Source organism: Acanthopagrus latus, chromosome 11 (assembly GCF_904848185.1).
Source record: "Acanthopagrus latus isolate v.2019 chromosome 11, fAcaLat1.1, whole genome shotgun sequence".
In the NCBI taxonomy this organism is placed as follows: domain Eukaryota; kingdom Metazoa; phylum Chordata; class Actinopteri; order Spariformes; family Sparidae; genus Acanthopagrus; species Acanthopagrus latus.
The window spans coordinates 22,485,749-22,496,806 of record NC_051049.1 but is presented as its reverse complement, the minus strand read 5'-3'; the positions used below and the strand labels follow the sequence as shown (position 1 = coordinate 22,496,806).

At 40.8% G+C, this 11,058-nt stretch overlaps 1 protein-coding gene across 7 annotated transcripts in view; it reads right to left on the bottom strand.

Annotated features, from left to right (window-relative positions):
• The window catches only part of LOC119028108 (cAMP-specific 3',5'-cyclic phosphodiesterase 4D-like), a 99,788-nt gene that overhangs the window by 5,018 nt on the left and 83,712 nt on the right, over positions 1-11,058 (bottom strand). For all 7 annotated transcript variants that reach the window (XM_037113644.1, XM_037113645.1, XM_037113647.1 and 4 more), the window contains 11 exons: positions 9,606-9,679; positions 9,473-9,522; positions 8,763-8,875; positions 5,328-5,421; positions 2,902-3,074; positions 2,717-2,815; positions 2,241-2,405; positions 1,935-2,034; positions 1,513-1,667; positions 768-890; positions 91-273 (listed from right to left, as the gene is read on the bottom strand). In XM_037113644.1, coding sequence (XP_036969539.1) covers positions 91-273; positions 768-890; positions 1,513-1,667; positions 1,935-2,034; positions 2,241-2,405; positions 2,717-2,815; positions 2,902-3,074; positions 5,328-5,421; positions 8,763-8,875; positions 9,473-9,522; positions 9,606-9,679 — 1,329 coding nt within the window. The remainder of the gene's footprint in view (positions 1-90; positions 274-767; positions 891-1,512; positions 1,668-1,934; positions 2,035-2,240; positions 2,406-2,716; positions 2,816-2,901; positions 3,075-5,327; positions 5,422-8,762; positions 8,876-9,472; positions 9,523-9,605; positions 9,680-11,058) is intronic.

The window sequence follows — 11,058 nt, the reverse complement described above, 5'->3', positions numbered from 1 at the left end:
TCCTCTGCTGTCTGTCTGTGCTGGAGTTTTTACACATTATGAGGGACGTCATGGTGCATTCAGGTGCATGTCTTAAACTCTGGGCCTTACCTGGGTTTTCTCTATGGAGGCATTGTGTTTGTCACACATGGGACTAATCTCCATGCCCTTGTCCCGCTCTCGGTCTCCCTGGGTAAAGAACTCCACCATGATGCGGTCTGTCCACTGTCGGTAAAGTTGCAGCGGTTTGGTCGGGTTGCTCAGGTCGGCACAGTGGACCATGTTCTGCAGAACCTGGAGGAGAGACGCTTAGTCAGACACACTTCAGGCTGTTTTTTTCCTTTTTCAGATGTGCCCTGTTTTCAAAACCTCACCAACAATTACTTGAGGTGGCGATAACTTTAAAGATGTAAGTACAATTCCATTTATTACAGATATAACTGGACCCAGTTCTGATTCTGCTAAAACACAGTGAAAAATAGCTCACAACTCTGTGGTGGTGCAGTTACCTCTAAATGTCCAGCAGGCAGCAGCACTTTTACATAAACTGTCTGTGTTTGTTGTGAATGAAAAAAAAATGCTGCTAGTGTAATTCTAATGTAATAAATGCTTATTAAATACTGCTCACTTTTAATTAAAAAGACTTGAAATTTAAAACCTACCATTCGCTAATGGTGCACCTTAAAAAATTGCAAAAGTGAACAGAGATTGTACATGTTCAATATGTTTTGTAACACCATGTACTTTAATTTAATATCTTTATTCAGTACCAACTGTGGCATTCTCACCTGGATGCGGTCAGAGTAGTTGTCCAGCAGCAGGACTCCCAGACTGGTCACCTTCTTGGTCTCCACCATCGTCTTCATGTCAGCCAAGAAGTTCATGTGTTTGGACATATCTGTGGCGAGCACCTGATGAGGATGACATCCGCACAAACAGAGACTCAACATTTTCAGTAACTCTGTTTCAATGACACGTTATCCTGAATTTTTTTCTATATTTCTAAAGACGATTGTGGCCTAACAGTGAAGTGAATGTCAAAACAATATACTGTATGTCTTTAAGAGTTTCTATAAGATGGTGTGGGCTGACAGTTAGTATTTATTAGTCCTTGCACCTGTTTAAAAGTTTTAACCGTTACAGTCTGTTTGGTCTGAGGTTAGTCAGTTTCTTTCTTTTTAAATCATGCAGATTTTCAAACACACTACACATAAAATACAGTCTTTATATTAGGAATTAAGATTATTCTGAAAGATCTTGAATCATGATGTAATTACTTCTTCATACTTTGTATTGCTACAGGGAATCCTATTTCTCCTATCTTGTTTGCTCCATCCAAGTATAACTGACCATCAACTGTGACTGTTTTCTAATGGATATACCACATGGTGACCAGGCCTTTCAAAGTAAGCTGTGACTAGATACATGAAGTCAGAAACACAAATCATAACGGGAAACCACACTGTAGCTTCAGCTCAGGTACAGTATGGCTGGATATCAATACAGGGTTTAAAAAAACATAGCAGTTCTCACCATATCAATCACCATCTTGCGGAGGGAGTCTTTCTGTTTCTTGCTGAGGTTTTGGAAGATGTCACAGTTGTCTTCTTGGAGCAGTTTGAAGCCCACAGCGAGGTGGTGATTCTCCAGCACTGAGGCATCGTTGTACATCAGTGCCAACTCTGAACCTGCACAGATGTAGGATGAAACTCCTTACACTGTACAATGGGAAAACTCAAACAAAATTCAAGTGTATTTAGTGTCCTGAATAACTGCTGCTCACTCTAATTAAAATGACCAAGACCAAGTTCAGGTGCAGCTTAAGTAAAAAAGAGACAATGTTCAACCCGTTCTGATTTTCTTTAAAAAAAAACAGCATTTTTCTTCAGATTATTCCTCAGGTCTACATATGCTGATGTTGTGGTATTTGTACACTGAGACAAAGAGGAACCTACTGGTGTTTATTAGGAACTGGTTGGTGACTCCTGGGTGGTCGACATCATGGATGGCACTAGCAAACAGAGCAGCCATAATCTCCAGGTCTGTGAACACCGCCTGAGATAAACAAAAAACAGGAAACAATTCGACTCAACCAACACATTGGTATTTTATTGTATCTGTGACTTATTTTGAACAAAAAGTATCTCTGTAAAGTGCTCTAACCACTCTGAGACCTGACTGCTGAAGCTGCGTATCAAAATCTATTAAACTTATTATGTGCAATGTAACCATAAGCTACAACAGCAGTTTCCTCGGCTCACCTCTAAAGCAGGGGTGGACAGGAGGACGTGGGTGGACTGCACCACATCGGCTGCATGAACGTTGTTGTGATAAGCTACGTCTGCATGGTAGTGGTCCTCCAAGGTCATCATGAAGGTGACAAAGGTGTCGTTGGGGATCTTAAAGGTTTTTAGAAGGTCTCGCTCCTGTCCGGGTGAGGATGATTCCAAGATGGGAAGCAGATTCACATCAATCACAAATTACAGTTTGTCTTTTTTTTGTGGCAATGATTCAAATGACACCACCAGCAGATTCTTCTATAATCCAAACTGGGCGGGCAAAGTGTAAAATGTAGAAGCACCTCACAGTGACAAGTAACTTCTTTACTGCAATTACACTTTTTTATAATCATGTCTTAATTGTTTGATGCTCAAACTTCTCATGTGAAAAAGTCAATTCATAACTTCAGTTTTTTGTTTGTGCAGTAAGCAGACTTTCAGCAGAAGGATCCTCCTACCTGGAAGACAGAGTACATGATAACCGTCAGAGGTCGGTTTCCGGAAAATTCTGCTATCTTGAATATATCCAGACCCCAACGGTTAATGTCCTCAATCTCCTGGAGAAGGAAAACAGAACATCTATAAGACACAGTGCGTTAGTGTGTGTGTGTTTCTGTCTGTGTGTGACTATGTGTGGACCCACCTTGGCCAACATATTCTCTTGTGGCGTGCTGACTCCAAAGCGAGGGATGCAGGCGGGTGCTAAGCTGGGGCTCTGTGTCACCTTTTTCACACCACTGATCTGTGACATCGGCCTCTTCTTCTTCTCCTTCTCCTTAGGAGGTGGAGACAGTATCTCCACGTCATGTTGTTTCTCTGCAATGTGCACAAACAGACGTGGACGCACACTGTGAAATGTCTGTCTTTAAGTGATTTCAGACATGCAGACTTGATCTTTTACTTGTTTAGTCTAACTTTGCTGCATTGTCAAGATGACTGTGTCAAACTGGTATCCACAAGGTTCTAATTTCTCTGTCAGTTACACTATATTTACTTATTTTTTATAATAGAACCTGTAAGCACCATGTCAAGTGACGTTACCAAAACTCACCCACATCCGAACAACTAAATATATTTCCAAATGGGTCAGGTATCCGTCCTCTACACCCTACTCAAGATAACATACATCACACAAAGATTTATAGTTATTAAAAACATATTATGGTACCATTCTCCTCCAGCAACTGAACAAACGGAAACAATATCTTGCTTCAAAGTTCTTCAGCTTTAGTAGACAACGATTTTAAAGCTTATGTCATGTCTGACTGCTAACATGATAGGACTGCAATCAGTACTTTCGAACTCTAACAAGTATCAGAAAACTGTCATGTAGACGACATACAGCTTTTAAAATGTGTGTAACAACATGAAACCTGTCTTCTCCAAACACACATTATGGAGGAAGCAAATGTCCAAATCGCGGGCTAAAAATCTCATTTATATCATTTCAGCTGAGCTAAGACAATCTTAAGGCTAAATGTAAATCAGTTCACAAGTAAAAACAGATGTCACATGTAGATCCTGTCTGCAAAACACAATCCACTTAAATGTTACACATATATGAAAATATGAATAAAAACAATGACAAAGTCCTTCTCATGTTTTTTCCAAATGTGAGTTTGAAAAGGCTTCATCACATCTACAGGTTTTTTTTTAACCCTCAGTGGAGGCTGTAATCAAAACAAGGCAGCATCAGCATTATCTCCATATGATCTGTTGACACAAAGGTGCTGCCCCAGCAGAAACGATAGTGCTGAAAATGACTCATCCGCATTTGTACAAACCAAGGAAATAATGATCCCATTGTGACATCACAGACTGTCTGCTTCACTTCACGTCCACAGATCTTCCTCAGTATTTTACATCCATGTTTTCTATTAGAACAGCAGGAATGATTTCCTCAACAACATCCACATCTGAGCCCCGATACAAACACATGCCACCATAAGGACGTAGAGCGACCTGAGTGGCAGCATCACACGAAGAGCTGTCTGGCCTTCCTCACCTCTCTCACAGTGCCTCCTCTTCCTCACACCCAAAACCATGGGGTTCATTTCCAAACGCAGCCAGGCTCAACGCCGAGGCACTCATATCAAAACGGCATCCGATTGACAGCTCCATCCTCGTTGGGCTGGACATCCATCCCCCCGGCAGGGCTGTTGAAGACTGAGCCTCCTATTGATGCAACATGCCATCTAATAATATTGCACCCTGTTGCTACGACAACACCACACAATGTGTCCGGGAATGCTGTCGCCGCGCCTCCTTCTCATTTAAGGAAGAAAAAATCCTCACCTTCTCCATCCATCCCTATTAACAAACAGTCCTCCCCTTTAAAATCATGCTCTCTTCATATTTCCTCTTAATGTTCCTCTCTCTTTATTTCAAATAATGAAATTCTCCTCTTTCTGTTTCTTTGTTAATCAGCCAGTCTCACTTTCTTTCCTACAAAAACAACCTCTTCCCACTACCTTTCAAAAAATCTTATATTTTACTTCTCCTTCCTTTATTATCCATTTTTTCATATTTTCCACTTTTAATCCTCTTCAATCTCATCCATTTAAATATTCCTGCTTCTGCTTCTCTCCTTCGCTGCTCCAATAATACAAAATCATTCAAGACTTCCTTTCCTTTCCGCCTCGCATATACACCATGCTGAATGACACATATCATTCACATAAGTGCAGCTTATTTTTTAACACTCATGTAATACGACTGACAGCAGAACAGTCAATTAAGCGTAATGATATAATTATGCAAGTTATAATTATGCAGAGACACAGATTTCACCAACATTTTTGAGATATTTCTAAATACAGTTGAACATATTTTGTCATCCACACCGTTTATATGAATGTGTGTGAACTAACATACCTAAAAAACTAAAAAAATATTATTTCTATGAATGCACAATCATATGTAAGACGGTTGTATAAGTCCACATCTGTTTTAGCAAACATATGGTTTAAATCATTTTTCATTTAACGCAGAGGTCTGCCGTGTTCAATATCTGTCCCTTCCACAAAGTGGGCATTGTTTCATCCATTTACTTGACGTTTTGAAACTCACCTAGGAAGGTGTTGGCGATGAACTCTGACACCTGATTCCCTGAGCGGCTTGTCTCTGAGAGCTGCGTCAGCTCACGATTTAGCATCCTCTTAAACTGTGTAGACACAACAAAAACACAAATTAGAAGTGCTGTTATTCCTGGAAACAAACCTGAGTTTAATCCTGAACTCTGAGTTGACTAAGAAAACCTGATCCAAATTAGCTCTTAAACCTTATCACAGTCCCTGAAATGCTGTTAAACCATGCATAGACTGCAAAGCCTATAAAGCCTATAAAAACTCACTTTCAGACAGGAATCAGGTTGACGCAGAGATGTTAACATAATATTAGGAATCTTGTTCTATCAGTGCGATAGAATATATATATATATATATATATATATATATGTGTATGTACTATATACACACACACACATACACACACACACACACATAGATGAAATGGTCTGGAGTCTCCACAAAAAACAGCAACTCTCTGTGGTATATTCAGTGGTTAATTCCCTAATCGTGTCATTGATATGTAAACATTGTTCTCATCCTATGAGTTCACTCTTCCATATCATATTTTTTATTCAGAATTTTTAGCCATTCATCTTGTGCTGGAGTTCCAAGGGAGTATTACTACAGAGCATGTGTGAATTAAAATTATAAGTGCAGTTATCCTGAACAATTGCACATATCTGTATGAGAAAGTTGAGAGAGTATATATTTATCATTATTTTTTTTTCCCTTCATTTGTTATCTAATTTGCCTTGTTTTGTATTGTTTCATTTGTATCTATCACTCAGTCAATTTTCCCCTCTGTGTGTGACTCAGCTGCTGTGGTTTGAAAGTCAAAAATCATTTGGGGGCACTCAGCACTTTTATTTCTGTCTATAGAGCCTACCGTCCATGTTCACCCCTTTTGAAATGCAATAATGTTTTTCTAATATGTATTTTCTTTGCTTAAAATAATTTTAATAGCTGACTGAGTCCGTGTCTATTTGCAGACACCAGGGAGAAATCCTCCCGGCTAAATAAAAACACTGACGCCAAAAAGTTTTCAAAAAACAAAAGTGTTCCCCCCCTTTGAGTTAATCAGCAGTAGCTTCCACACTGATTATGTAACAGCTCTGGCATGAGGTGGCTGGGAGGGGGTCGGTGAGAGAGAGAGAGAGTGATGCTGCAGTGGGCACACGGTTACTATCTGACACACATATGGACACACAAAAACAACATCAACTGAAATGTGTCTGCTCATCATCTGTTTACTTCTCCTAGCTTCTCAACACCTCCCTCTATCATGCTTTTACTCCGATTTTTTTCTACACACACAAACACACAATCATGCTCAAATGTTTATAAATGACGTGCAAGATATTCCTGCTGCTGTAAACCAACCTCTTAGGAATCTGTTATATGTGAAAAAACCATGACAGCTTTTTTCCTCCATTTCTCATACACACACTCATACATATACATGGAAAGAGACACACAGAATCTCAATATTCAGCCTGTTTGAAGATCCACTCCTGAGTCGGATCTGACAGGCAGCCTCACTCAGCATTCAGCCCCCTGCAAAGCCTGGACTGCTGATCAATACATCCCAGTGTAAACAAGACAAGCCAGCAGCGCTTCCCGTAGCTCACCTGTCTGAGTCTCCTGCAGAGACAAACGCTGAGAGCCGACGCATGCATGTCAACCCACACATGTTGATGTTAGAGGTAAATCCAAACTGACAAAGAGACAAGTTTGCTTGTCTTGCTGAAATCTGCTCACTCAGCTCTGATTCACGCTTAAGGAGTCCGTTTGGAAATAAAAGTTCCCATAGTCCCATGTGCTGTCCTGAAGGCGAGGGGGGGGGGGTTTCGGAGGGGAAGGGTGAGGTGGGTTGAGGTGGGGGAGGCTGGGGATGTGGTCTACCATCGGGGGGAGAGAGGGTGTGACTGCAGTCGACAATCCAACTACTGTCACGCACTGTCAATGAGAAACATGAAGAGGGAGAGCGAGAGCGAGAGCAAGAGGCTGTGAGGCTGCATGCAGTTCCCCCTTCTCTGTCCAATCAGATCCATCTGCCTTCAGGGGCTGGGTGGAGGACAGGGATATGATTGGATGGAGGCGGGCTGAGTTTAGCCGCCAGATGCTGAAGAGAAGCAGGAAGGAGGGAGGTGAGGAGGCGCTGATTAACTCTTTCACTGGAAGAAGACACCATTCATGAACCCGAGTATTCACACTGCAGCTGCCTGGGTCCTAACATCTGAATTTTCCTCTCGTATGTGACTCAGATCTGATATTTTCTAACAAAGAGAAAGTTGAGAGGAACTACCATTTATCCACACTGCTCTGGACACTAGACAGGAACTAAAATGTGACCTTCTTAAGACTCATACATGAAGCCAAAGTGAAAATTACTCCCAAAACACGTGACATTGATTCCTTCCCCTGCTGCTAAAGCATCAAATTCTTTATGGGTTTATTTACTTGAGGCACATTTGATCATAATTTAACTGCAGAAAAACTGTCATGTTTCAGTTTGTTTTTCTGTGATGTCCTGTTTTATTTTGAAGTTTTGTCCTCATATGTCATGTATTGCTTTTCAGTTCCTCCTTTTGTGGGATTTCCTGTCCCTTTTCTGTGTTCACCTGTGTCTTGTTTGTCAATCAGCACTGTGTATATAGTCTGTGTGCTCCTTGATGTCTTTGTCAGGTTGTCCTGACTGATTTCCCTTAGCTGGCTCTTGTGTCACCCTGTGGTATATTTCTGTTTTTTGTTCCTTGTGTTTTACTTTTTTGTACTTTTGATTATATTTTGTTTAATGTTTATTCTTGGTCTTAGTAATTTTTTGTGTTTGCAATTCTTGGTTTTAGGTAAGGGTTAGGGTCTGCTTTTTGTTAAAAAAAAAAAAAAAAAAAGCTTGCCTTTTTTGTTCTTAATCCTGCCTGCCTCCTGGGTGTTTATACATATGGGCCATCAATGTCTTTGCCTGAATCATAATAAGAGCTTTAAAATAATTTTAAATGTTTTCTTTTCTTTTCAATTTACAGCTGCCTTGACATTTATTCAGCTATAGAAATAAAAAATAAAAGTATGTACTGCATGTGTCTGGGTATCTGATGAAAGGAAGGAAGAGGAAGTGTTGATTACTAGAGAAAGACAGAATGTGTGGCATCTGACAAGAAATCTTTTGGATTTTAGTGTGCATGTGATTTGCTTCAAACACCATCTCACCTTTAAAAACATGGCACAATCCAGGCACTCAAAGACATATATCAAAAGAGGGAAGGAAAAGACCTTTTGTTATAATGGCTAAATTACTCCAGTCATTAAAGAAGCCAACATGTCTGGGCCACCAAGTCGTCATTGGGGCTTCAAAGTTCACCTTTTCCTGTTTTCCAAGAATACCTGACACTGTACGACAGAGATCAACCACTTTTCTTCATTTTTTCTGTCATCTCACCTTATTGGATGCCATTTCGCTGACTGAGTGTCTTGTCTGCAGCGTCTCCAGCTGGTCCAGACACCAGTCCAGCTCCTCCAGCGTCTCCACTGCCAGCTTCTGGTAGGGCTCCTCTGAATGGTCAGATGTTCCAAATACATTTGTTAGAGGTCTGTTGTGGGACAGCTATGAAAACAGTCACGTTACAATTTGTCGAGTTTAGAGGTGTGGGATTGCTCTTGTTAATCGCTGTTTCTTGGGGTACTAAGTGAAGTTTTTGTTTTTTGTTAAGTATTTTTTTGGCCTTTTCTGGCTTTATTTGACAGTACAGCTGAAGAGCGTGACAAGAAACAGGGTAAGAGACGGGGAGTGACACACAGCAAAGGGACCCGGGCCGGGAGTCGAACCCGGGTCCGCTGCAGAGCCTCAGCACATGGGTTGCCTGCGCTACCAACCGAGCTGAGCGGTGCCCCTAACTGAAGTTTTGAAAGAACTTGTAATAGTTAACATGAAGTGACATGTTTAACACCATATTTGTATTTTCACCACCATTATCATCTTTTCCACATGCTTTCCATATTTAGTAATGGCTGATTCAAAATCACTTAAACTTACACCATTTTCACACTATTTTCATGAAAAAAACAAAACAAAAAAAACATTAAAGTATTTGCTGTATCTGATGTGATATATCTCAGGGTGTCCCAACACAGGGTAATGGTAACACTGACCTGTAAGACATGGTTTACACATGGATGGCTGGTTGCTGCTTGCCGGCCTCCTGGAACAGGGAACAGATGAGGTTGTTAGCAGAATGAGAGGAACTCAGACAGTTAGTCACTCAGTCTATTTTCTTGTTCTTACTTGTTTCCCACACGATCTTGCAGATGTGTCAGAGCAGCAAAGTTACTCCTCACTGTTCTGAGACTGGCAAGAACCTGAAAGGAGAAAAAGAGAGGGATGAGTTTTGTAGTCGTATAAATAGGTCTGGATGGAGAAACCTGAGACGTGCATAAACAGAAGCCTCGCCTTTTACTATTTTGATTGCTCAGCCATCCCTTTTAGAAGTTTCATTGAAGCTAATTTTGAAATTTACTTTGAGCAGACAAACAGGAACCACTTTGCTTTGAAAACATAAAAAGCTACTCCCCCAGTTAATTCAAAGGTGGCAGTGATTCAGCCGTTCAAGGTGGGGTTAGTCATGCTGGAGAAAGATGGGCGTCAGTATTTGACAACCTGTGAATGAGACTGAACAATTAACTATCGCCGTGAACTACTCAGCAAGTCTGGTTTTCTGAGTTCAACTAAAGAACTACAGTTGCATTGCCTCATGTCACCTGTCTCTTGGTCAAAAAGCTGCGTCACACTGCAAAGACGGTACATTTTGCACCTCCGTGAGAGCATATACCTCTCTATAACACCAGGTGGCGGTAGTCTATATGTAGAAGGCTCGGAATTGTGACGACGAAAACCATAATATTGATCATTTTCACACCACCCTCACTAATATGGCTATTTTCAATGGAGAATAAGTTTGATACAAAGCTGCAAATGGCACTGGAGAAGCGATGAAGGTGAAAAATAAGGAGAAACCTTGCTAAACGAAATCAAGGATACTACAGCTTCAGGTTCAACTGCTCTCCATGTATATTTCTGTTTCTCTTCTCATGCATGGATTTGCTCAGCTCAAAAATGATCACAGTGATTTTCCTCATCGAAGTGCTCTGCTACAGACTAAACATGCTGAATCAGCCGAAAAGCTGCCAAAAAGTAGTATATACAATGGCGCCAATGGCCTGGGACACAAGGCAACCACAGGTTTCATGGACACCGACAGCCCAACATTGACCCAAAGCTTGGGACAAACCTGAAGAGTCGGCATGTAGTCTTGTTCTGGTTTTGAATGCCAGTAAATCAGAATAATAGTTGTTTCTACTGTTTCATTATACATAATAAGTTTTAAATGTCTTTTTGGTCTTTGCCTGATAATATGGCAGGTAAATGAGTTTAATATCCAATTGCATTGTGCTAACCACTGCTACAGAAAAATATGATATGGTAGAAACCTTAGAGAACCAGGATTAGACAAGTAACCTTAAACTTGCGTCCTCTGAGTAGCATGAGTAAGGGTCTCAAATTGGGAACGCCTTGAGTCTTAACCTGAGGAGTTGGCCCTCATGTGGTGTGCCATTTGTTTATGGAGAGGTGTATGTACAATGTACAAATCTGCATAAACTACTTTACATTATGCCATGCCTGAGATGTTTTGTCTTTGGGATGGACAAGTTCTGCCTCAGCATGTTGGTAGGTTTGCTGG